The 27,643-nt window shown below is 39.7% G+C and overlaps 1 protein-coding gene across 2 annotated transcripts in view; it reads right to left on the bottom strand.

Moving 5' to 3' along the window:
• The window catches only part of LOC124131963, a 64,474-nt gene that overhangs the window by 14,571 nt on the left and 22,260 nt on the right, over window positions 1–27,643 (bottom strand). For both annotated transcript variants that reach the window (XM_048396449.1, XM_046495509.2), the window contains exons 3-10: window positions 25,513–25,677; window positions 24,782–24,927; window positions 24,405–24,503; window positions 15,032–15,089; window positions 13,244–13,401; window positions 11,589–12,036; window positions 10,962–11,197; window positions 9,711–9,968 (exon numbers count right to left, since the gene is read on the bottom strand). In XM_048396449.1, coding sequence (XP_048252406.1) covers window positions 9,711–9,968; window positions 10,962–11,197; window positions 11,589–12,036; window positions 13,244–13,401; window positions 15,032–15,089; window positions 24,405–24,503; window positions 24,782–24,927; window positions 25,513–25,677 — 1,568 coding nt within the window. The remainder of the gene's footprint in view (window positions 1–9,710; window positions 9,969–10,961; window positions 11,198–11,588; window positions 12,037–13,243; window positions 13,402–15,031; window positions 15,090–24,404; window positions 24,504–24,781; window positions 24,928–25,512; window positions 25,678–27,643) is intronic.

A 27,643-nucleotide genomic window follows, 5' to 3' on the forward strand; every position in this document is an offset into this window, starting at 1 on the left:
CTGAAAATATTTTTCCTTTTATTCTTTAACCAGGACTTTTTCATTATGTAGCTGCTGCTGGTACATATGTTAGACAAACTCATTGCTTATCCATTTCTCACCAGTAAGAGGATACAATTAACAATCAGTTGTGTTCGGTCATTAATATCCTGTCAAAGTCAATTTCATTGGGTGCCATTTTTAATAATCAATAAATATTGTCTTCCGCTGACGTGTCTCCATAACCCAAAGACATATCTATCATTGTGTGTTCAGGATAGTACTGCAGATTACAAGCTTTCGAACATAACAAAAGTGTCTTGTTAATGGCATAAAGGAGTGCCTGTAATTCAGTGCTTAATGTTGATAATCATCACGATTGTCTTATGCAAATCTGCGTATTTGTAACCTTCTGTAAACGGAGACTTAGTATGTTTGAAAGGAAACTAATAGCGTAAAGAAGACAAATGATGTTTTTTTTACCATTGTCTCTGCAACTGTCTGCTATTTCTTATGTTCGATCCTGTTCGTTGAATGTGTGTATTTGATGCACGGCGGAGTTGATTGGCAACACGGTGGACTTTTGAGATAGCTTGTCTTCTCTGTTGAGTTGGACTCAAAGACTGCCTTTGTACCAATGTTGTATGGGGGCTTCGTGAGTCCCACACTTGGGTGTTCTTGTTTGCTGTTTGGAATGTGCGACTTTGAGATTTTGGCATGGCTTTCCCAGAGTTGGAATCACGGCTATTTGTCACGAGATTGCTCATGATACGATTTTGTTGATTGATAATTAGGTTAATATGCACTGGATTTGTTTTGTTGTGAAACCGTGAATTACGCCTTAACGACGTTACACCTGTATATTTCCCCGGCTGATTTTGAACTCGTGTCCTCGGAACAGGGGCTCTTGAGGGTAAGCGTTTCGAAACATAGGCATTTTGAACAAGTGGATTCTGTTTTACAAGTCTGTTCACATTTGCGCGGGGTCGATTCCTGCTTTGGATGACTAACTGGCGATTCTGTCTTAACCTAGCTGTTATTGGACTTTGCAAGTTACGAGATACGACCTTTGATTTTTTATTGTTGTTCCTGATCCATGTTGTTGGTGTTGGTGTGGGCGAGTTTAAAGTCTGAAGCTTTGTCCGTAAAAGGTAACTTGTAGGTCTTGAACTTAACCGCTTATTCCATGACCTCTGTGGATTTGACATCTGCTTTGCTGATCTGATGTTATTACGGGTCCTCAGGGAGGCCTGTTGCTGCATTTGCCTTTGTCTTTGATGTTGCAATCTAAACGCAGCGTCAACAGGCTGAACAGATTTTGTGGGTTTGTTTAACCTATTACTGATAATATTTCTTGGTGACGAAGTCTTTCTGGATATCATGTTTTGTGATCTTCTATGATTTGTTACAGGCATCCTGAATTGCTGGTCGATGGTTTTAGTGTTCTGCTGTTGAAACATGTTAGCACGTCTTTGAGGAATTGGTGCGCTAAGCAATTCACCGAGTTGTTGCATATTTTCTTCATATGACAGACTACTTGAACCATCGGCTGCTGGGAAAGGAATCCGTGATGGTACCTCTCCTTCACGTTCAGAACCAGGAAATCCAGAGAGCGGGAACTCTTGTAAGGGAAGGCCAGACTGATGACCATATGACATGCCTTGGTTTCCAAAAGGCTGAGCACCTGGCATCTCAAATTTATTCTGAGAATGACTGGAGAGTCTTAGATTTCTGTCTCCGACGGTTTGTATTTGAGTTTTCCCAGGGCTTGGTTGCATTGGTGCAGATTCTTTAAAGTTATCTGTTGCTGGAAGTTTCATATTGGTACCTGACTGATAGGTACGAGGACTTGATTCTAGAATGTCTAATGCTGCAGATGAGCTTTCTCCATGGAATGACATAGGGAAGCTTCCACTTTCAAAACTGTATGCTTCAGAATACCCATTAGGTTTAAGAGGTTTCGATTTTGGCTTCAGTTTACCATGCAGGGACCACCGTTTACCAGCCTTAGCAGAGAAATCGAAAAGTCCCTGTTCATTAAATGGTGCAGAACTGAGGGCTTGTTGGCTTCTCTCAGAGAGTGTTGGTTGAACATTTGTATTGGTTTTAATGACGACACCGCCTCCAGAGGATGGGGGTTGCCAATTCGAAACAATAGAGTCAGCAAGTGATGTTGGCACTATCACCTCACCAACAGATCCTGACACATCTTGGGTTGGTGTACCACCGCCAGATATTTCCACTTGGCCCACAGATTTGGATGCTGATGTACCTATTGACACAGATGGCAGGGGAGGCCCATTAAATACATTTGTGTCTGTAGCGTTTCCAGGTATGGAGTTTCCCCTCGGAAAATTGACAACCATGCTATCTAAAACATGAACGCCCGAGGCCCCGACAGAAGAGGCACCATCAGTCACTTGTATGGACTGTCCAGTGTTGCCAGTAACATGACTTCTTCCAAAAACATTTTGGGAATTTAAGTTATTTATAGCAGACGTTCTAGTAGATCCTGACTGAACATGTGGGACACTAGGATCTGGTTGAACACCAGTGGCTTCAGGAGGATTTATTACTACTCCTGCTGTTTTTGCATTACTACTGATGGTTGCATCTTGAACCACATGGACACCTACTGACCGCTGTGGGCTTGTAACCGAATGTAAGTTATTAATGCCCGATGTTCTGGTGGATCCTGTCTGGGCACTTCCCAGACGAACATGCTGAACATTGGAATCAGGTTGAACACCAGTGGTTTTTCGTGATCTAACAGAGGAGGCTGCACCCGAGCCTAACTGAACGGTATTATTCCCTGCTGGTGTGCTTGTGTCATGGGTTGGTTGTCTAAGGGCTGATGGTGCCATTTCGTTATTGACAGCTCCTGCTGACGCCTGTGACCCCAAACTAAATACAGGAAATACTTTAGGTGCATTTACCTGAACTGTATGTGGGAGTACATTCTTTACTGGCAGTGATGTAGTTGGCTGCAGCAATGGGTCAAGACGGATTTCCTGACGTAGTGAAGACGACGTAGGACTTGTAATACCAACAACTGGCGAGAAAGGTTTGTTAAATGACATATTTCTCTCAATCTTTGCTCCAATCCTGCTTGATGATGAAAAGTTATTTGTCGTGGTGCCAGTCATATCTCGTTGGACATTAAGCGGCTGTTGAATAGTAGCAATCGATTGTTCAGATGTTTTTCGGCCTAGTAGAGGGGTGTTATCAACAGGGAGGGCTTCTTTAGTGGCTGGACCTAAATGCCTACTTGTTATCAACTTGTCAAAGGGTGCTTGCCTCTTAGTGATCACAGGATATCGAATGGTAGAGACTTCAATGTTAGTGACTGGTTTGCTGGTGGCTGTAATGGGTTGAAGTAATGGTTGAAGTTTGGAATTCTTTGTTATAGGGCTAGTTGGCATTTGCATTGTAGGGACGGTGGCATTTGACGTGTTGCTGTTAGAGGGGAGATCAAAATTGATTAGATGTGTACCTATTTGTTTTGTGCCAACAAAAGAGCTCTGATTTGAGGTACTACTTCCTGATGGTAGCTTGATATGTTGAACTGGAGAAGAAGAGTTAATGAACTTTGTGCGAGCGGAATGTGTCGCGTGTGGCACTGAAGGCATTCTGACCGATGTGAGTGTTTGATTGGAAGAAGATACACTGTTTGAGGAACCAGACTGATTTGGGCTAGGCGTCTTTGTATCCTGACTAGATATTCTACTGGAGGTTGCAACAACAGTGGAATTAACAACATCACTTGTTACCATGCTTGTAAGAAGGGAGATGATAGAGTCCAGCTGTGGTAAAATTGAATTAAACGTTTTACTGGAATCGACCTGCAAAATAGCACCTCCTTGTGATGTAACCACTGGCAGGGCGCCTACGGTTAATGGCTGGCCGGTGGTATGTTTTTCATCCAATGCTTTTGCAGTCAAATCTTTTAAAATGCCCTTTAGCGTTCCAGTGTTAGATGATGTTTGTACAATACTAGTGGGTGTTTGCCTCGTAGTGGTACGGGGAACATAGGGAGATCCTTGAATAGGTACAGCTTGACCAGTAGTCGCAGTGGTTGTATTGGGAGTGTTTTCGCTCAGTGATGCCCTATGAATAGATGTGGTGTGTCCAGTAACAGAAGTGTGGGGAGCTTCAAGAGACCCTTGGCCTGTAAGTAGAGTCTGCTTAGTTACCGTTTTCCCAGTAGAAGTCGTTGGAACATCAATAAATCCTTGGTTCCTAAGTACATCCTTAGTTACAGTTTTCCCAGGAGAAGTCGGAAGAACATCAAGAGATCCTTGGTTTCTAAGCAGAGCCTGCCTAGTGACAGTTTTCCCAGCAGAAGTCGGTGGAACATCAAGAAATCCTTGGTTCCGAAGTACATCCTGCTTAGTTACAATTTTCCCAGGAGAAGTCGGTAGAACATCAAGGGATCCTTGGTTTCTAAGCAGAGCCTGCTTAGTGACCGTTTTCCCAGTAGAAGTCGGTTGAACATCGAGAGATCCTTGGCCTGTAAGTAGAGTCTGCACAGTTACAGTTTTCCCAGTAGAAGCCGGTGGAACATCAAAAGATCCTTGGCCTGTAAGTACATCCTGCTTAGTTACAGTTTTCCTAGTTGAAGTCGTCGGAACATCAAGCGATCCTTGGTTTCTAAGTAAAGCCTGCTGAGTGACAGTTTTCCGTGTAGAAGTCGGCGGAACATCAAGAGAGCCTTGGTTCCTAAGAACATCCTGCTTAGTTACAGTTTTCCGAGTAAAAGTCGGTGGAACATCGAGATATCCTTGGTTTCTAAGTAGAGCCTGCTGAGTGACAGTTTTCCGAGTAGAAGTCGGTGGGACATCGAGAGAGCCTTGGTTTCTACGTAAAGCCTGCTCAGTTACAGTTTTCCCAGTAGAAGTCGGTGGAACATCGAGAGATCCCTGGCCTGTAAGTAGAGTCTGCACAGTTACAGTTTTCCCAGTAGAAGTCGGTGGAACATCAAGAGATCCTTGGCCTGTAAGTACATCTTGCTTAGTTACAGTTTTCCTAGTTGAAGTCGTCGGAACATCAAGAGATCCTTGGTTTCTAAGTACGGCCTGCTTAGTGACCGTTTTCCCAGTAGAAGTCGGCGGAACATCAATAAATCCTTGGTTCCTAAGTACATCCTGCTTAGTTACAGTTTTCCCAGGAGAAGTCGGAAGAACATCAAGAGATCCTTGGTTTCTAAGCAGAGCCTGCCTAGTGACAGTTTTCCCAGCAGAAGTCAACGGAACATCAATAAATCCTTGGTTCCTAAGTACATCCTGCTTAGTTACAGTTTTCCCAGGAGAAGTGGGAAGAACATCAAGAGATCCTTGGTTTCTAAGCAGAGCCTGCCTAGTGACAGTTTTCCCAGCAGAAGTCAATGGAACATCAAGAAATCCTTGGTTCCGAAGTACATCCTGCTTAGTTACAGTTTTCCCAGGAGAAGTCGGTAGAACATCAAGGGATCCTTGGTTTCTAAGTAAAGCCTGCTTAGTGACCGTTTTCCCAGTAGAAGTCGGTTGAACATCGAGAGATCCTTGGCCTGTAAGTAGAGTCTGCACAGTTACAGTTTTCCCAGTAGAAGCCGGTGGAACATCAAGAGATCCTTGGCCTGTAAGTACATCTTGCTTAGTTACAGTTTTCCTAGTTGAAGTCGTCGGAACATCAAGAGATCCTTGGTTTCTAAGTGCGGCCTGCTTAGTGACCGTTTTCCCAGTAGAAGTCGGCGGAACATCAATAAATCCTTGGTTTCTAAGTAAAGCCTGCTTAGTGACCGTTTTCCCAGTAGAAGTCGGTTGAACATCGAGAGATCCTTGGCCTGTAAGTAGAGTCTGCACAGTTACAGTTTTCCCAGTAGAAGCCGGTGGAACATCAAGAGATCCTTGGCCTGTAAGTACATCTTGCTTAGTTACAGTTTTCCTAGTTGAAGTCGTCGGAACATCAAGAGATCCTTGGTTTCTAAGTAAAGCCTGCTTAGTGACCGTTTTCCCAGTAGAAGTCGGCGGAACATCAATAAATCCTTGGTTTCCAAGTAAAGTCTGCTTAGTGACCGTTTTCCCAGTAGAAGTCGGCGGAACATCAAGAAACCCTTGGTTTCCAAGTACATCCGGCTTAGTTAACGTTTTCCCAGTAGAAGTCGGAGGAACATCAAGAAAACCTTGGTTTCTAAGTAAAGCCTGCTTAGTTATAGTATTCCCAGTAGAACTTGGTGGAACATCAAGAGATCCTTGGCCTGTAAGTACATCCTGCTTAGTTACCGTTTTCCCAGTAGAAGCCGGCGGAACATCGAGAGAGCCTTGGTTCCTAAGAACATCCTGCTTAGTTACAGTTTTCCGTGTAGAACTTGGTGGAACATCAAGAGATCCTTGGTTTCTGAGTAAAGCCTGCTTAGTTACAGTTTTCCCAGTAGAAGTCGGTGAAACATCAAGAGATCCTTGGTTTCTAAGTAAGGCCTGCTGAGTGACAGTTTTCCGTGTAGAAGTTGGCGGAACATTAAGAGAGCCTTGGTTCCTAAGAACATCCTGCTTAGTTACAGTTTTCCGAGTTAAAGTCGGTGGAACATCGAGATATCCTTGGTTTCTAAGAAGAGCCTGCTGAGTGACAGTTTTCCCAGTAGAAGTCGGTGGGACATCGAGAGAGCCTTGGTTTCTACGTAAAGCCTGCTCAGTTACAGTTTTCCCAGTAGAAGTCGGTGGAACATCGAGAGATCCTTGGCCTGTAAGTAGAGACTTCACAGTTACAGTTTTCCCAGTAGAAGTCGGTGGAACATCAAGAGATCCTTGGCCTGTAAGTACATCCTGCTTAGTTACAGTTTTCCTAGTTGAAGTCGTCGGAACATCAAGAGATCCTTGGTTTCTAAGTACGGCCTGCTTAGTGAACTTTTTCCCAGTAGAAGTCGGCGGAACATCAATAAATCCTTGGTTTCCAAGTAAAGTCTGCTTAGTGACCGTTTTCCCAGTAGAAGTCGGCGGAACATCAAGAAACCCTTGGTTTCCAAGTACATCCGGCTTAGTTAACGTTTTCCCAGTAGAAGTCGGAGGAACATCAAGAAAACCTTGGTTTCTAAGTAAAGCCTGCTTAGTAATAGTATTCCCAGTAGAACTTGGTGGAACATCAAGAGATCCTTGGCCTGTAAGTACATCCTGCTTAGTTACCGTTTTCCCAGTAGAAGTCGGCGGAACATCGAGAGAGCCTTGGTTCCAAAGAACATCCTGCTTAGTTATAGTTTTCCGTGTAGAAGTCGGTGAAACATCAAGAGATCCTTGGTTTCTAAGTACGGCCTGCTTAGTTACCGTTTTTCCAGGAGAAGTGGGTTGAACATCGAGAGATCCCTGGCCTGTAAGTAGAGTCTGCACAGTTACAGTTTTCCCAGTAGAAGCCGGTGGAACATCAAGAGATCCTTGGTCTGTAAGTACATCCTGCTTAGTTACAGTTTTCCTAGTTGAAGTCGTCGGAACATCAAGATATCCTTGGTTTCTAAGTAGAGCCTGCTGAGTGACAGTTTTCCGAGTAGAAGTCGGCGGAACATCGAGAGAGCCTTGGTTACTAAGAACATCCTGCTTAGTTACAGTTTTCCCAGTAAAAGTCGGTGGAACATCAAGAGATCCTTGGTTTCTGAGTAAAGCCTGCTTAGTTACAGTTTTCCCAGTTGAAGTCGTCGGAACATCAAGAGATCCTTGGTTTCTAAGTAGAGCCTGCTGAGTGACAGTTTTCCGAGTAGAAGTCGGCGGAACATCGAGAGAGCCCTGGTTCTTAAGAACAACCTGCTTAGTTACGGTTTTCCCGGTAAAAGTCGGTGGAACATCAAGAGATCCTTGGTTTCTGAGTAAAGCCTGCTCAGTTACAGTTTTCCCAGTAGAAGTCGGTGGAACATCGAGAGATCCCTGGTTTCTAAGTAAAGCCTGCTTAGTTACAGTTTTCCCAGTAGAAGTCGAGGAAGCTTTAATGGACCCTTGGTTTGTGAGTACCGTCTCTCTTGTAGCAGTTGTCCCACTAAGGGACTGTCTTGACTTTGAAACAGGTGCAGCACTGAATCTTCCCAGTTGTTCCTGGTTTGAAATGTGACCTGGTGCGAGATGACTGGACCCAGCAACACTTACATCCATGTTTGTTGGATATGCATCAGGTGGACTAGCTATAGATTGTGTTGCTGTATCCAGAGCAACCTTGTCAGGCAAGAGTGCATTTGGAAGCTGAGGAATGTTGTTACGAATCCTCATTGTGGGGGCCCTAACTAGACTTCCTTTGTTAAGCACTGGTTTGTTTCTGATATTATCTTTAGTATGGCGTTCCTTTGGGGTCTTTTTCGAAACCATTTTTCTGTTAGGTAAACTTTCAGATAAGAGTGACGCTGACTTGTCCAAATTGTGGGGTTCGGAAATACTATACCCATCATTATTAGATGTTATGTATGAATGTTTACCGTTTTTTCTGCCTACGACCATCGGATTAGGATGGCGATTGTGTAATTTCTGTACGAATACATTACCTCTAACCCCACCTTTTTTAAAGGGTTTTTCCACTGTCATTTGCGGAATTCCATTTGTCATGGAATGCTTGTTAATATCCGTTTGTGCATTCTGACGCAGAGCTCTTTCTGATTCTATGGAAAATGTGTTCGAAGAACCTTGCTCAGGTGTGCCTATTGTCGAGGTTGTGCTTATTGCTGCTGTATGCTTAATTGTAGGCTCAACACCTTTTGTTGGTGATTGTGGGGTGCTCTTTGTAAGTGAAGGAGCATTTTGTGAACGTGAATTCTTTGTCGACTGCTCTTTCAGTAACCTTTCTGACGGTGCAGTGTCAGTGACTGGAGTAGATGGTTGTCCGTTTGACCGTGTCATAAGGGGGTCTATATTCGTGGATGGTGGAGCAAGTCGTCTTAGCATCGGATCTCTGCTTAACATCAGTCTTCTCCTAGCATTAGCTAAACGTAACTGTCTACGTGAAAACAGGTTCTCTATGGGAATGCTCTGTGAGATTAGTTTATCAAATGAGCTTCCTGTTGTAGGCTTACGTGGCCTTACTGGTGTGGCACGCTTTAATCGATGGTTTGCATGCAACATGTTCCCCATTGCATAGACTTCTAAGAGATGTCTCGTGGGCAGTTTCCCAGCTTCTGAAACACTATGTTTATTAGCCTGATAATATAAGATTTTGTCCTTTGTAGTCTTAGTGTTTTTAACAGGGAAGATGTCTCTTTTGGCATACGTTAAGTAATTTCCATACTCTGTTAGTTCTTTTATCGCTTTATTACCATCACCTACATCGCGCAAACGTTTGTCAGCATCCCCGGGTGGGAGGATCTGATTTAAACCATCGGATGAATTTCCAGGACTTTTCCCACCTCGTCTTTTTAACGGATTCGGCCAATCATGGATGTCACCTGGAGCAGAGTCCAAAGAAGCAGATGTCAGTTTTAATTGCTTTGCTTCAAGTGCATATGACGTGCTCTGGTCCAGTGCTGGTGCTGAGATTCCAGACGAGTGCTCAGTAGGACGAACAGACGAAGTGACATGGTCACCGACAGACACAGCAGTTGGTGTTAAACGTGAAGCATGCGTAAGAGGGAAAGTAACAGTAACAGCCTTTTGTGTTACGTGTGCATTAGTAACAGGTGCATCAGCAGACAATGTCCGTACGTTCAGTGTTAGGTGGTTATATGGGTGCAAGTGTACATCTAGACTACGATCAACAACATGTTTAGGAGTTACATTCTTATCAAACGGTACCGTGGATCCCTGAGGTGATGCACCCGCTCCTCCAAAGGCCTGTGGATCTTGGAATTGTGATTGCGCGAAACCCTGGTTGGCCGTGGCTGGCGCAGCCACGATAATTTCGTGGACCTGACCATTGCCTCCCGTCTGGCTGCTGACAATCTGACGAATCTGGTCCATGATTGCTGGGTCACCTAAAAGTTGCTGAAGCTCTTCTTGAGTCATTGCGCCATTTGGACCATTTGGATCCAGCTGAACCTGTATCTCAGTCAGCTGAAAAAGTAATTGGAGTATATGGTTACTTGGCATGTCACCAAGAACAACATGGTTTGTAAAAAAACAAAAGGAACTATGTACACTTCTGAAGTGTTTGTTCGAGTAAGCATACATCAATCATGGTGAAATAGTGACAGGGTGTTGGTAAACGAACGGCCTGTACACGATGAAAGCCAGGCAGACTAATGGCTGATACATGATACAACGATCCATGCCATGGGGATAAGTTGACACGCAATCTGTCAAGTCATTACTGCCTTATCAACACTTGACATGTTATTTTAGCTGTTACGGCAAGCATGAGGTCCTGTCTGTAGCAAGAATTTCAACGGGAAAATAATCAAATTGAGAAACATTTACCTGCTACCTAAGAGTAAAATCATTACTGAACAGAATCCTGTGGTAGTCCTTTTCAATTCTGGATGAAGTGTTTTCATTTCATGTAATCCATATTCACTTTGTTTCTCTATGTCCTGACATTTACATAAAACAATCTTGCAGCTGGTGGTTAGATGAATTACACGAAGACAATATCTCAATAGTACATGCCATTCTTTACAGTACCTGGACCTAGAAGGTCAGTGAGCACCAGACCAGACCTGTCTTCTTAATACAGCTGTACAAGTTTCTAAACAGCTTTAAAAGTGTGACATAGTAAAGTGAGTGGGTGAGGGAGAGAGTGGTTTTAACGCCGCATTGAACAGTGTTACAGTTATATCACGACGTGTCAGCTTAATGATGCACGGAACTCCGAAATGATGCAGCTGGGTCTAGCACTATGGTGAAACCCACGAGCATTGGAATGGTGCTGACAAACTTAGAAATACGGATCCGGAATACGAACCCACGATCATAGGTTTCTAGCGTACCCAAGGGACGAACTTTGCACAGCGAACTGCCGCGCCTAAGACGACTGGACAAACCGCGTCTCACTGTAGTAGCACAACCAACAGGTTTTGTGTCAGTTGTCCCCTGTTAAAAGACACCCACCTGCTCGCCATTTGGTCCAATCCTCTGTGTTTGTATGACCTGAAGGTCAAGCTGATCTGGTGGTCTTGCAGCACCTGCACCCGTCTGGCTAGTCCCTCCCTGTGTATTTCCGAACACCTGGCCTTGGTTTATACCATTGGAATGACCCTGATGACTGGTGTGTGGAATGCCACGCCCAGGTCCTGTATTGCCACCGTTCCCTTGAACCGGATCGGGATGGCCCACGTTGAATGACCCTATATAACATTCGACAAAAAAACGTTATTCAAAGGCTGTTTATTGAACAACCACAGTAATATGATGAAATATACTGAAAGTCATTTCATATTAGACAGCAGGTTCGTCTTACATCGTCAAACAACTGTTAAGCTATTAAGTATTTTTGAATAACGAAAACCAACGATGTAAGACGAACCTGCTGTCATATATTAAATAAGTTTCAGTGTATTTGACCACTTTACTGTAGTTGTTTAACACTCGTTGATAAGCCTTGGAGTTTTTTCCACTTTTATCAACTCGTGTTGATACATTTGATATCAAAAGACACTCGGGTATGATTTTATATTTACAGTATTTTCCATCCACACACGACAGTCTTTTGTCTGGAGCAAGAACAAGAATACCCACCCTGTTGGGGAAAATGTGCAGCTCCAGGAGATTGCCCTTGTGCGTGCATGCCCAGTTGTTCAGGGGTCAAGGCGTTAGGAGATAAACCCTTGCTTTGAAGCCATCGTTGAAGGGTCTTGTTGAACAAAGCGTCAACATTTATTTGAGACAGTCGTTGCGTTATAAAATCATTTTGCCTTGGCTGGCTGTCAAGTTGCAATCGTGACTGTTGTATATATTGGGGATCCGCATAGCGTAGGATGTTACAATTAATGACTCGATCGAAATGAGGTTGGGTGGGCCGGTAGTTGTCCATGAGGAACTCTTCAAGAGGTAAAGCTTTCATTGGGGTGTTATGGTTGCTTGCGAAGCCATGACCTCCTTGCCTCCTACCCTCTGCATGACCTCCGTGACCTCCATGATCATGAGAATCATGGTGAGACTCATATAGACGTCTTAGCATATGGATCTAAAAAATAAAATGTTAGTATGATTATTTTAAAATTAGCACTTCCTTTTTATAACAAATATCTAAAAGTGATATACCAAGACGGAACGCCCGAAAAAGTAAGTCGATGTAAGTAAATGTAAGTCGGTAGTCTTTATCATCATTAACACTCGAAATTTTGATAGGGTACCAATATATATCACATATATTATGGTCTTGTGGACCGTTTGCATACAACGTCAAACCTTTTGGTGGACCCATTCTTTTATTTCTGTTCACTAGACGGAAACTTTAAGAACCACTCAGGAGAGTCGATGAACTTAAAATATTTATAAATATGTGTATGAATATTAAGCAAACCCTTTTGATCCATAAATAACGTCCAGACTCTTTAGGGTCTCTATTTTGCCTAGGGTGTCACGGAAATAATTGTTAGAAAGGAGTATATGATAGTAAAAGTCTGACATCTATATGACAGAAAATTGTTTCATGCTCTGTCATAACATGACAATATGTTACTGTACTAGGATGTAATCGATCAAACATGAGAGGATCACTACTACACCGCCCAGATTTATTATGTATCACTATTTTTATCGCTGGACGTTTGCCGGGAAAAGAAGGTATGTACCCATGTTTGATGTTGGCTGACAATGAAACGAATGTGAAATGGTTATTCGATAGGGATGTGTTGGATCAGGTATCATGGCTCTGGTAACGTCTGTAACTTTATGGCCAATCCAATTTTCAAGTGCATACTTTCTTTTGATATCCCCAGCTACTCATGAAGGTGATGCCCTCTGTACTGGAATATATTGAAACTGTTTTTTTTTCAGATTCTGTTTGTGATTTAACGCTGCACAAAACAATATTCCAGATTTTTGGAACACTGGATCCCCAGTGAATGTGGTAGCATTCAGTCATGATATATGGCAACTGAGTCCGGACCAGCAAACACACACACGCACGCACGCACGCACGCACGCACGCACGCACGCACGCACGCACGCACGCACACACACACACACACACCTAATCATCACTACAAAAATATCCCCAAAATATTCATGATCCCTCACAGTTTTGTTCAGTATATTAAACAAACATTTGTTTTACTTCTTAACACCACGGATAAACGTCTTTAAGAATGAAATACATTGAATGTTGTGCCAAGCAAAACACACTAATTTCTATAAAGTGTTACAAGTGACTGAAAAAAAGTTTTTACCTGATATGGAGATATGTATTGAACATCCTCAAACAATGTCCACATGACGCTTTGATGACAAGGGGGCGTGGTCAGACTGCCGTAGTAACGGTAATAGCGTGACGTGTCAGCCGGAATTAGTCCCAGCAGATTCACAGATAGTAGATCGGTATAGTTCCCTGTGAAGAATAGCACAAAATATGGCAAATAAGCCTTAGGCTGTTGGGTTGTAAGTTTAAGTTTTCTGTGAAGACTGCGGAGTTGCAATCTCGTTTAACCTACATTGGCCTCATTCCGAACAAGTAGAGATTGTTGGTACTCGCGCTGTGCTGGACCAATATGGCTTGGTCTATATTGGCCATTTTCGGACCAGTACAGATTTTTTGTACTGGTCCAGTAATGGTCCTATTCTTGGCCGAAATCGTTTCGCAGCCACATTCGAACTCAAAATTACATTCTGAAAACAAAACTGCATGTACAAACAATCAATGTGCATAACACAATGATAACACGTTTCTATTCGTTCTAAACTATGATTTACTCATGGATTTAAGTCTACCCTGTTGGGTTAGTCTAGTGTCAGTATGTAGTAAGGATAGGATTTATGGATGAACATCTTCCTTACTTAGTACTCCAACGTCTTAATGCCTATCAAAAAAGTTAGTGTCAGTATCTTAGTTAGTAGTGGAAATTAGTTATTACTATTGTATATAAGAAGCAAGCAAACTATCATTTAGTGGACTCAAACGTATATTCATAAACTTACATCATAAGGTTGAGTTTGAAATAATCAAGTAGTCATTCATCTTAATGCCCAAACCTAATTTTTATATGGCTTATGTACTTCGTTCCTCTCTAGCAGACACCATTATCTAACACATTATCCCACAGTGCTTTGAGACTGTCACTTCCTCCCTTTACAGGCTCAATACTGGCCAGGTGAAGAGACCATTACTCGACCGTAACAACAAGCCAATAATGGCCAAAGTGCAGAGAAATAGATATCATGATGGTTAACCTATCCCAGAACAGTAAACCGGCATTGGACCATTATCCAAAGCCAGCATTGGACCAGGGATGGCTACCAACTACCAATTTTGGGCGTGTACAAGCTGATCAGTGTATCGCCACGTTACCACATACCAAGGCTTCATGCCCTTTTCATCATTTTCAGCCGTTATGAAGTATTGGTCAAGTTATGCAATGTTTGTTTTTGTTGATTCCTCTTCAAAATATGTGTAGTAGAAATACTACACTCGCTTCAATTTAATATCAAGTTTTGTCCAGTCGGTCAAACTGAAAATTATTTCACTTCGGGACATACGAGGAGTGGCTGAAAAGTTTTGATTCGAACTACGAAGGTGTAGTCGTTGGCTCACCACTATCAGCCAGAGACTAAAAAAAGCCAAAGCAGTGAAAATATCTAACGTCTCCTCCTACGAAGGCAAGGTCTGTTCTTGCTGCTGGCTAAAACTCGACTACATCCCGAAAGGTCAGACCATTCAAGGCAAATAATGCTTAATCTGCTTAGGCTTGAAGAAAGAGCTGTCAGGCAAGCCTCATGCCAATAATGAAGAGGTCATTTCGCTTTGAGGTACTTTTTACACCACCAGGAGGGAGCTTTCTAACCAGCGGGATCCAGGCACATAAGCATCGCTGACAACACCATCAACGCAATCCATTATAGTTCAGCTCAGACGTTTTGAGCCACCTCTCGCAAACTTGATATTGGAATGAAGCTCCCGTAATATCCTAAATTTATCAAGATGACAACAAATTCACGGATTACATTCATTTGGAGAAACTTACCAGCATACTTTGCTCGAATCAATCCGTCTTCAATTGGTCTGAAATATGGATTTTCCCTCTGCAAATACAATATAGTTAATTAAATATAGTTCTGTCAAACGATTTTTGAAACTTAACTTTACAGATTTCCTACATCCAGGACGCCATATAGTTATTTTCTTGGCCATAAGTATATTCACACAGATGTTTATAGATAAGACACTGTTTCTCCAAAACAAATGTATAATCACACATTATCATGCAAAATCAAGCATGCGTGTTGACCCGTACATTGTCTATGACATGCAGTACCACGGCAAGCTCGGGAGTTTCATCCGTGGTCTACTTGATAGAGCGTCTGCCCGGAGAGAGAAATGTCGGTGGTCCGATCCGCGATCGCGTCGTACCAAAGACGCATTTGTTCTTACCCTGCCTGGCGGTAGGCATTAAGGGGATAAAACAAGGACTTTTCGGCTCGGAGTATACTGTGTTTGAGCTAGGTATCCATGTTAAAATGCTGTCAAGGAATATGTATCTCAGTGAGATTCCACTATAATAATGAAAGCAATTCCATTAAAGAAATATCTGCTGAAAGTATTGTCCGATTCCGACTTTAGTCCGAAACCGACATTAGTCCTAACAAGTACACGCATCCACAACTCACCTCATCAAAATGGTAAGACTTGGGCAATAAGCTCAGAATGAATTACATTTGTAATGAAGCGTTAAGTCGAATAAATATTGAGGTATCGTTGCACCCATATTATTACTATCTTAATCTGAATTATCAGGACTGTCATGGCACATGTATGTACAAGGAATGATTGGTACATGTTTATAAAAAGAATGATTGGTACATGTAAATATAAAGAATAGTTGGTACATGTAGGTAAATCGAATAGTTAGTACATGTAGGTAAAAAGAATGGTTGGCACATGTAGGTAAAAAGAATGGTTGGCACATGTAGGTAAAAAGAATGGTTGGCACATGTAGGTAAAAAGAATGGTTGGTACATGTAGGTAAAATGAATGGTTGGTACATGTAAATAAAAAGAGCGGTTGGTATATGAAGGTAAAACGAATACTCGGTATATGTAGGTAAAAAGAATGGTTGGTACATGTACATAAAAAGAGCGGTTGGTATATGAAGGTAAAACGAATACTCGGTATATGTAGGTAAAAAGAATGGTTGGTACATGTACATAAAAAGAGCGGTTGGTATATTAAGGTAAAAAGAATGGTCGGTATATGTAGGTAAAAAGAATAGTTGGTACATGTAGGTAAAAAGAGAGGTTGGTTCATGTACCTATAAAGAGCGGTTGGTATATGAAGGTAAAAAGAATAGTCGGTACATGTAGGTAAAAAGAATGGTTGGTACATGTACATAAAAAGAGCGGTTGGTATATGAAGGTAAAAAGAATGGTCGGTATATGTAGGTAAAAAGAATAGTTGGTACATGTAGGTAAAAAGAGCGGTTGGTATATGAAGGTAAAACGAATACTCGGTATATGTAGGTAAAAAAATGGTTGGTACATGTACATAAAAAGAGCGGTTGGTATATGAAGGTAAAAAGAATAGTCGGTACATGTAGGTAAAAAGGTTGGCATATGTAGGTAAAAAGAGAGGTTGGTACATGCACATAAAAAGAGCGGTTGGTATATGAAGGTAAAATGAATTGTCGGTATATGTAGGTAAAAAGAGAGGTTGGTATATGTAGGTGAAATGAATGGTCGGTATATGTTGGTAAAAAGAATAGTCGGTATATGAAGGTAAAATGAATGGTTGGTCCATGTAGGTAAAAAGATAGGTTGGTATATGTAGGTAAAAAGAATAGTTGGTATGTGTAAGAAAAATAAATGGTTAGTACATGTACATAAACAGAGAGGTATGTATATGAAGGTAAAAGTATAGTCGGTATATGTAGGTAAAAAGAATGGTCGGTATATGTAGGTAAAAAGAATGGTTGGTACATGTACATAAAAAAAGCGGTTGGTATATGAAGGTAAAAAGAATGGTCGGTATATGTAGGTAAAAGGAATTGTTGGTATATGTACATAAACAGAGAGGTTGGTATATGAAGGTAAAAAGTATGGTTAGTATATGAAAGTAAAAAGAATTGTTGGTATATGTAGGTAAAAAGAATGGTTGGTACATGTACATAAAAAGAGCGGTTGGTATATGAAGGTAAAAAGAATAGTCGGTACATGTAGGTAAAAAGGTTGGCATATGTAGGTAAAAAAAATGGTTAATACATGCACATAAAAAGAGCGGTTAGTATATGTAGGTAAAATGAGTGGTCGGTATATGTTGGTAAAAAGAATAGTCGGTATATGTAGGTAAAATGAATGGTCGGTACATGTAGGTAAAAAGAGAGGTTGGTATATGTAGGTAAAAAGAATAGTCGGTATATGTAGGTAAAATGAATGGTCGGTACATGTAGGTAAAAAGAGAGGTTGGTATATGTAGGTAAAAAGAAAAGTTGGTATGTGTAAGTAAAATGAATGGTTAGTACTTGTACATAAACAGAGAGGTAGGTATATGAAGGTAAAAGTATGGTCGGTATATGTAGGTAAAAGGAATTGTTGGTATATGTAGGTAAAATGAAGGGTTGGCACATGTAGGTAAAAAGAATAAATGGTATATGTAGGTAAAAAGAATGGTTGGTACCTGCACATAAAAGAGCGGTTGGTATATGAAGGTAAAAAGAATGGTCGGTACATGTAGGTAAAAAGAGAGGTTGGTATATGTAGGTAAAAAGAAAAGTTGGTATGTGTAAGTAAAATGAATGGTTAGTACTTGTACATAAACAGAGATGTAGGTATATGAAGGTAAAAGTATGGTCGGTATATATAGGTAAAAGGAATTGTTGGTATATGTAGGTAAAATGAAGGGTTGGCACATGTAGGTAAAAAGAATAGTTGGTATATGTAGGTAAAAAGAATGGTCGGTACATGTACATAAAAAGAGCGGTTGGAATATGAAGGTAAAAAGAATGGTCGGTATATGTAGGTAAAATGAAGGGTTGGTATATGTAGGTAAAAAGAATGGTCGGTATATGTAGGTTAAAAGAATGGTTAGTACATGTAGGTAAAAAGAGCGGTTGGAATGTGAGGTAAAAAGAATGGTCGGTATTTGTAGGTAAAAAGAGAGGTTGGTATATGTAGGTAAAAAGAATGGTTGGTACCTGCAGATAAAAGAGCGGTTGGTATATGAAGGTAAAAAGAATGGTCGGTATATGAAGGTAAAAAGAATAGTTGGTATATGTAGGTAAAATGAATGGTCGGTATATGTAGGTAAAAAGAGAGGTTGGTACATGTACACAAAAAGAGGGGTTGGTATATGAGGTAAAAAGAATGGTCGGTTTTATGTAGGTAAAAAGAGAGGTTGTATATGTAGGTACAAATAATGGTTAGAATATGTAGGTAAAAAGAATGGTTGGTGCATGCACGTAAAAAGAGCGGTTGGTATATGAAGGTAAAAAGAATGGTCGGTATATGTAGGTAAAAAGAATAGTTGTTATATGTAAGTAAAATGAATGGTCGGTATATGTAGGTTAAAAGAATAGTCGGTACATGTAGGTTAAAAGAGAGATTGGTATATGTACATGTAGGTAAAATGAATGGACGGTATATGTAGGTAAAAAGAATGATCGGTACATGTAGGTAAAATGAATGGTCTGTATATGTTGGTAAAAAGAATAGTCGGTATATGAAGGTACAATAAATGGTTGGTACATGTAGGTAAAAAGAGAGGTTGGTATATGTAGGTAAAAAGAATAGTTGGTATGTGTATGTAAAATGAAGGGTTGGCACATGTAGGTAAAAAGAATAGTTGGTATATGTAGGTAAAAAGAATGGTCGGTACATGTACATAAAAAGAGCGGTTGGAATATGAAAGTAAAACGAATGGTCGGTATATGTAGGTAAAATGAAGGGTTGGTATATGTAGGTAAAAAGAATGGTCGGTATTTGTAGCTTAAAAGAATGGTTAGTACATGCACATTAAAAGAGAGGTTGGTATATGAAGGCAAAAAGAATGGTCGGTATATGAAGGTAAAAAGAATAGTTGGTATATTTAGGTAAAATGAATGGTCGGTATATGGAGGTAATAAGAGGTTGGTATATGTAGGTAAAAAGAATGGTCGGTACATGTAGGGAAAAAGAGAGGTTGGTACATGTACATAAAAAGAGAGGTTGGTAAATGAAGGAAAAGTATGGTCGGTATATGTAGGTAAAAGGAATTGTTGGTATATGTAGGTAAAATGAATGGTTGGCACATGTAGGTAAAAAGAATGGTCGGTATGTGTAGGTAAAAAGAAAAGTTGGTATGTGTAGGTAAAAAGAATGGTTGGTACATGTACATAAACAGAGAGGTTGGTATATGAAGGTAAAAAGTATGGTCAGTATATTAAGGTAAAAAGAATTGTTGGTAGATGTAGGTAAAATGAATGGTTGGCACATGTAGGTAAAAAGAAAAGTTGGAATATGTAAGCAAAAAGAATGGTTGGTATATGTAGGTAAAATGAATGGTTGGTTCATGCACATAAAAAGAGCGGTTAGTATATGAGGTAAAAAGAATGGTCGGTATATGTAGGTAAAAAGGATGGTCGGTACATGTAGGTAAAAAGAGAGGTTGGTATATGTAGGTAAAATGAATGGTCGGTATATGTAAGTAACAAAATAGTCGGTACAAGTAGGTAAAAAGAGAGGTTGGTATATGTAGGTAAAAAGAATGGTCGGTACATGTACATTAAAAGAGCGGTTGGTATATGAGGTAAAACGAATGGTTGGTATATGTAGATAAAAAAAGAGGTTGGTATATGTAGGTAAGAAGACTGGTTAGAATATGTAGGTAAAAAGAATGGTTGATGCATGCACAAAAAAAGGGCGGTTGGTATATGAAGGTAAAAAGAATGGTCGGTATATGTAGGTAAAAAGAATGGTCGGTATATGTAGATAAAAAGAATAGTCGGTACATGTAGGTAAAAAGAGAGATTGGTATATGTAGGTAAAATGAATGGTCGGTATATGTAGGTAAAAAGAATGGTCGGTACATGTAGGGAAAAAGAGAGGTTGGTAAATGAAGGTAAATGTATGGTCTGTATATGTAGGTAAAAGGAATTGTTGGTATATGTAGGTAAAATGAATGGTTGGCACATGTAGGTAAAAAGAATGGTCGGTATGTGTAGGTAAAAAGAATAGTCGGTACATGTAGGTAAAAAGAGAGGTTGGTATACGTAGGTAAAACGAATGGTTGGTACATGTAGGGAAAAAGAGAGGTTGGTAAATGAAGGTAAATGTATGGTCTGTATATGTAGGTAAAAGGAATTGTTGGTATATGTAGGTATAATGAATGGTTGGCACATGTAGGTAAAAAGAATAGTTGGTATATGTAGGTAAAAATAATGGTCGGTATTTGTAGGTAAAAAGAAAAGTTGGTATGTGTAGGTAAAAAGAATGGATGGTACATGTACATAAACAGAGAGGTTGGTATATGAAGGTAAAAAGTATGGTCAGTATATGAAGGTAAAAAGAATTGTTGGTATATGTAGGTATAATGAATGGTTGGCACATGTAGGTACAAAGAATAGTTGGTATATGTAGGTAAAAAGAATGGTCGGTATGTGTAGGTAAAAAGAAAAGTTGGTATGTGTAGGTAAAAAGAATGGATGGTACATGTACATAAACAGAGAGGTTGGTATATGAAGGTAAAAAGTATGGTCAGTATATGAAGGTAAAAAGAATTGTTGGTATATGTAGGTATAATGAATGGTTGGCACATGTAGGTAAAAAGAATTGTTGGTATATGTAGGTAAAAAGAATGGTCGGTATGTGTAGGTAAAAAGAAAAGTTGGTATGTGTAGGTAAAAAGAATGGATGGTACATGTACATAAACAGAGAGGTTGGTATATGAAGGTAAAAAGTATGGTCAGTATATGAAGGTAAAAAGAATTGTTGGTATATGTAGGTAAAATGAATGGTTGGCACATGTAGGTAAAAAGAAAAGTTGGAATATGTAAGGAAAAAGAATGGTTGGTATATGTAGGTAAAATGAATGGTTGGTTCATGCACATAAAAAGAGCGGTTGGTATATGAGGTAAAAAGAATGGTCGGTATATGTAGGTAAAAAGAATAGTTGGTATATGTAGGGAAAATGAATGGTCGGTATATGTAAGTAAAAAGGATGGTCGGTACATGTAGGTAAAAAGAATGGTCGGTATATGTAGGTAAAAGGAATTGTTGGTATATGTAGGTAAAAGGAATGGTTGGCACATGTAGGTAAAAAGAATGGTCGGTATGTGTAGGTAAAAAGAATAGTCGGTACATGTAGGTAAAAAGAGAGGTTGGTATATGAAGTAAAAACAATTGTTGGCAGGTGTAGGTAAAAGAATAGTTGGTATATGTACTTAAACAGAGGTTGGAACATGAAGGTAAAAAGAATGGTCGGTATATGTAGGGAAAGAGAGAGGTTGGTATATGTATGTAAAATGAATGGTCGATATATGTAGGTAAAAAGAAAAGTTGGTATGTGTAGGTAAAAAGAATGGTTGGTACATGTACATAAACAGAGAGGTTGGTATATGAAGGTAAAAAGTATGGTTAGTTTATGAAAGTAAAAAGAATTGTTGGTATATGTAGGTAAAATGAATGGTTGGCACATGTAGGTAAAAAGAAAAGTTGGAACAGTAAGCAAAAAGAATGGTTGGTATATGAAGGTAAAATGAATGGTTGGTTCATGCACACAAAAAGAGCGGTTGGTATATGAAGTAAAAAGAATGGTCGGTATATGTAGGTAAAAAGAATAGTTGGTATATGTAGGTAAAATGAATGGTCGGTATATGTATGTAAAAAGGATGGTCGGTACATGTAGGTAAAAAGAGAGGTTGGTTTATGTAGGTAAAAAGAATAGTTGGTATATGTTGGTAAAATGAATGGTCGGTATATGTAAGTAAAAAGAATAGTCGGTACATGTAGGTAAAAAGAGAGGTTGGTATATGTAGGTAAAAAGAATGGTCGGTATATGTGCATAAAAAGAGCGGTTGGTATATGAGGTAAAACGGATGGTCGGTATATGTAGATAAAAAGAGAGGTTGGTATATGTAGATAAGAAGAATGGTCGGTATATGAAGGTAAAATGAATGGTCGGTATATGTAGGTAAAAAGAGAGGTTGTATATGTAGGTACAAATAATGGTTAGAATATGTAGGTAAAAAGAATAGTTGATGCATGCACATAAAAAGAGCGGTTGGTATATGAAGGTAAAAAGAATGGTCGGTATATGTAGGTAAAATGAATGGTCGGTATATGTAGGGAAAAAGAGAGGTTGATAAATGAAGGTAAATGTATGGTCTGTATATGTAGGTAAAAGGAATGGTTGGTATATGTAGGTAAAATGAATGGTTGGCACATGTAGGTAAAAAGAATGGTCGGTATGTTTAGGTAAAAAGAGAGGTTGGTATACGTAGGTAAAACGAATGGTTGGTACATGTACATAAATACAGAGGTTGGTATATGAAGGTAAAAAGAATTGTTGGTATATGTAGGGAAAAATGAATGGTTGGCACATGTAGGTAAAAAGAATAGTTTGTATATGTACATAAAAAGAGAGGTTGGTATATGTAGGGAAAAAGAGAGGTTGGTATATGAAGTAAAAACAATTGTTGGCACGTGTAGGTAAAAAGAATAGTTGGTGTATGTACTTAAACAGAGGTTGGAATATGAAGGTAAAAAGAATGGTCGGTATATGTAGGGAAAAAGAGAGGTTGGTATATGTAGGTAAAGAAGAATGGTGGTATATGAAGGTAAAAAGAGAGGTTGGTTTATGTAGGTAAAAAGAGAGGTTGGTATATGAAGGTCAAAAGAATCGTCGGTATATGTAGAGAAAAAGAGAGGTTGGTATATGTAGGTAAAGAAGAATTGTTGGTATATGAAGGTAAAAAGAGAGGTTGGTATATGTAGGTAAAAAGAGCGGTTGGTATATTAAGGTAAAAGGATTGGTCGTGATATGTAGGGAAAAAGTGCGGTTGGTATATAAAGGTAAAAAGAATGGTCGGTAAATGTAGGGAAGAAGAGAGGTTGGTATATGAAGGTAAAAAGAATGGTTGGTATATATAGATGAAAAGAGTGGTTGGTACATGTACATAAAAAGAGAGGTTGGTATTTGTAGGTAAAAAGAGCGGTTGGTATATGAAGGTAAAAAGAATGGTCGGTATATGTAGGTAAAAAGAGTGGTTGGTACATGTACATAAAAAGAGAGGATGGTATATGTAGGTAAAAAGAGCGGTTGGTATATGTAGATAAAAAGAATGGTCGTCATATGTTGGGAAAAGTAGCGGTTGGTATATGAAGGTAAAAAGAATGGTCGGTATATGTGGGGAAGAAGAGAGGTTGGTATATGAAGGTAAAAAGAATGATCGGTATATGTAGGTAAAAAGAGTGGTTGGTACATGTACATAAAAAGAGAGGTTTGTATATGTAGGTAAAAAGAGCGGTTGGTATATGAAGGTAAAAAGAATGGTCGGTATATGTAGGTAAAAAGAGTGGTTGGTACATGTACATAAAAAGAGAGGTTGGTATATGTAGGTAAAAAGAGCGGTTGGTATATGTAGATAAAAAGAATGGTCGTCATATGTAGGGAAAAAGAGCAGTTGGTATATGAAGGTAAAAAGAATGGTCGGTATATGTAGGGAAGAAGAGAGGTTGGTATATGAAGGTAAAAAGAGCGGTTGGTATATGTAGGTAAAAAGAATGGTCGGTATATGTAGGTAAAAAGTGTGGTTGGTACATGTACATAAAAAGAGAGGTTGGTATATGTAGGTAAATAGAGCGGTTGGTATATGAAGGTAAAAAGAATGGTCGTCATATGTTGGGAAAAGTAGCGGTTGGTATATGAAGGTAAAAAGAATGGTCGGTATATGTAGGGAAGAAGAGAGGTTGGTATATGAAGGTAAAAAGAATGGTCGGTATATGTAGGTAAAAAGAATGGTTGGTACATGTACATAAAAAGAATGGTCGGTATATGTAGGGAAAAAGAGGTTGGTATATGAAGGTAAAAAGAATAGTTGGTACATGTACATAAAAAGAGCTGTTGGTATATGAAGGTTAAAAAGAATGGTCGGTACATATAGGTAATAATAGTGGTTGGTATATGTAGGTAAAATGAACGGTTGGTACATGTAAATAAAAATAATGGTTGGTACATGTAGGTAAAGGAATGGTCGGTACATGTAGGAAAAAAAGAATGGTTGCTACATGTTGGTAAAATGAATGGTTGGTAAGTAGAGATCAAAAGAATTGTTGGTACATGGAGGTTAAAAGGATAGTTGGTAAATGTAAATAAAAAGAATGGTGTGATAGTATTATCTTGCTGTCTAAAACGCTTTCTGATGTACTCACAGTTACGTCGAAAAACGTCCCCAGTACGGCCAGACCGTCTCTGAACCTCATGGCGTTTGATAAGCTTCCATATTTGGTGGCATAACTTACGATGTGCATCTGTGGGAGTGAGGTTGAGAGGTACATATTAATGGTACAAGGTACAATAACCAGAAGGAACATATGCAACACGTAGGACACTTTATGTCATTAACGCACCAATATATTAATGACACATTGTGTCATTAGCGCACACGGCGCCTATTGCCGGGTGTGGCTTAAGAAAACTAACAAACAACTCATACCACACCATGGCAATATCTACCTTTATAGATTTGTAAAACTATATGCTTGAGGAACGTCCCACGGTCTGAGAGAAACAACAGATGGACTCTCACCTCCAAGGGGTATTTTCTGCCATTAATGGAGTGTTCAGAGCCGAGGTTGTTGGAACTGCCCCAGTGGAAGTGGAGCTCGGCGGTGTTGTACTGACCATCCAGGCCACCTCCCTCCACAGACATGTTACCAAATATGGATATACTTGCTTGAAATAACAGAAAATGAAACATCCCTGTACATTGTGTTTGAACATTTATACTGGACAGTTTGTGTTTACACCTTCTTGCATCGATACCTCAGAGCTCTAAGACGCAGCGATTCGCTGTGTAGAGTTGCGTTCCTTTGTCGTGTCAGGATCCTATAATAATCCGTTGCCCGTAAGCATCTCACGCGTTTTACCAAATGCTATAGATAGATAGATAGATAGATAGATAGATAGATAGATAGATAGATAGATAGATAGATAGATAGATGAATGACACAGAGTGACACTAGAATGGGTATCCATGTGTGAATCGAACCCGGGTCTTAGGAGTGACGAGCGAACGCTTTACCCACTAAGCTATCCCACCACCCCAGTTACAGGTATAAAGAATATACACATAAAATGTGAGTCGAGGTAAAATGGGATTTAACTTCGCTTTCAAGAACATCGTGTAGCCAACGCTTTTACTCCTAGCATCACCAACCGCCCCTCAAAATACATGGATTCTTTTCCTTTTGGTCTTCAAGATGCAGTACAACGCATTGCTAGCATTTACATGATCAACACATTGTGGTACTTCATTACCTGTATGACCGTTGTTGGTAAGTCTGAATGCCGTTCTTGAGCCATCGAAGTTGTTGAACCGAAAGGGAGGTAACTCCTGGTATATGATGTTCCTATCTTGTATATTCACAGGGGACTGTCTGGTGCCGCTACACGTCGGATATAGCAACGACCAGTTGGCCGGGCCTGCGTAAGACAAAGAAACAGTCGAGATAGTCATTATTTAGGTATGCTGATAGAAACAGAATCTCACCCTCGTGTATTTTGATATGAAATATGTTACCAACCGTGAGATAAGGGACCTTGTGGGTGACAAGAACACACTTTGTCTTTTCAATTTAGTTTAAAACTACAGCACCTTCGGAACCCAATAATACCATTCACAAGCTTCAATTCATATTTATTTCAGAGATACATGACATCACACATGGCTTCACTGAAGTAAGCTGACGTCAAACGTCTTTATGACGTCACAGCACAATTGTAATCTAGCACCCATAAGGTCCCTTTTCTCCTAGTGGGTCACATATATTAACACGGGTCGATAAATGTTAACAACTGCGTGGTTTGCCAAGTTTTAAACTTTTGTTGACAAGTGCTGACATATATGCTATCAAAAGACAATCGGGTGAGATTCTACTTATCATTCAAAATCATGCTTCAGTTACGTTTTCAGTTTGTAAACAGTAAGTATGAATGTCTTTAATGTAGCTAATCAGCTTTAGTGAGAGATTAGTGATGTCATTTAATTGTGACGGCATGGCAAATGCTGACTTCACGAAGGCCAGCAAAGCATTATGAAGCAGTGTCATTGTAGCGATTTCTTCTTGCAGTAATCTTTTGATCTCATATCTCATACAGTGATATCTCCTTTGGAAACCAGTTTTGGATAATAAATTGCGTTCTGAAATAGGAAGTTTGCAATACACTAGACACCCGTAGAGGAAAACGACTTATAAACAAAGTAACATGTGTCTGTGCAAACAAATTAATAATAATATCAAGTAAAAAGGTTGCACAAACATGACTTAAAATGTCCGAAAAAGTCACCCATTACTTTTTATTTTATCTCAAAAGTGGTTAGTTTGGCTCAAAGATTTGACCAAACAGTATTTCCTCCTTTTCAGACATTTGTGCAACTATAATCATATCAAAAGTTCAAAACATTCAAGAAGAAACTGAAATTCCCATGTAAACTACTGATATATTTATATGACAACAGTTTCAACAAATGTGTCGCACTTCTGTATAGCATGACACCTCATTGTCCAAGGAAATCTACAACACAATACGGGATAACGAGTGCGTGATATGATTTTACTCATCTTTTAAAAAAATTACGTCGAGGGACACCAGCACAAACTGGGCTTCACACATTGTACCCATGTGGGGAATCGAACCCAAGCCGTCGCATGACGGGCGAATACTCGGCAACCCCACCGCCCCAGAGGATGACGAAGTGGTACAACGTCACACAATGTCATGTCGAGGAACGGAAATAATAACGGAAGTATCTGTTTATTTTTTGTCGGTATATATGAGGACAGATACGTCATTTAATTTCTCGTACAATCGGCGTACCATCCATACATCTGAGCATCCCCAGCACCACTTAGAAGTATGGATGATAGCTACGGAAGCCTTTTAGGGCCATTTGCTGTTTTAAATTGTTTTCTTGAAATTTCAAGATAATAACTTGAAATTTCAAGATCATTATCTTGAAATTTCAACTTATGTATCTTGAAATGTCAACCAAGCATCTTGAAATTTCAACTTAGTATATTGAAATTTCAAGATACTTTTGTGAAATAAACTATATATTTTTATTTGACACGACAGTTCATTTTTGTCAGTGTGATACTTACAAAACACCTCAATTCAGACAAGAAGAAGTAGCAATGTTTAACAATACAATTGCAGTTGCTGTGAACTATGCTATGAATATACGCAACAATATACCAAACTTAGATTTTAGTCTTTGAAACATGTCATTTCGTATTAGAAGCAATTCATGCAGTTCATCGCCTTTCCTTATTCAATGCATATCTCTTCCTTATTCATAGCATATTTCATACATGTAGCACATTTCATGCATTTCTTCCTTATTCATTTCATACATGTATCTGTCTGTCTTGCTGTCTGAACATCCGCT

The sequence above is a fragment of the Haliotis rufescens genome, unplaced genomic scaffold (genome assembly GCF_023055435.1).
Source record: "Haliotis rufescens isolate VD_foot unplaced genomic scaffold, xgHalRufe1.0.p SCAF_15, whole genome shotgun sequence".
NCBI classification, from domain to species: Eukaryota; Metazoa; Mollusca; class Gastropoda; order Lepetellida; family Haliotidae; genus Haliotis; species Haliotis rufescens.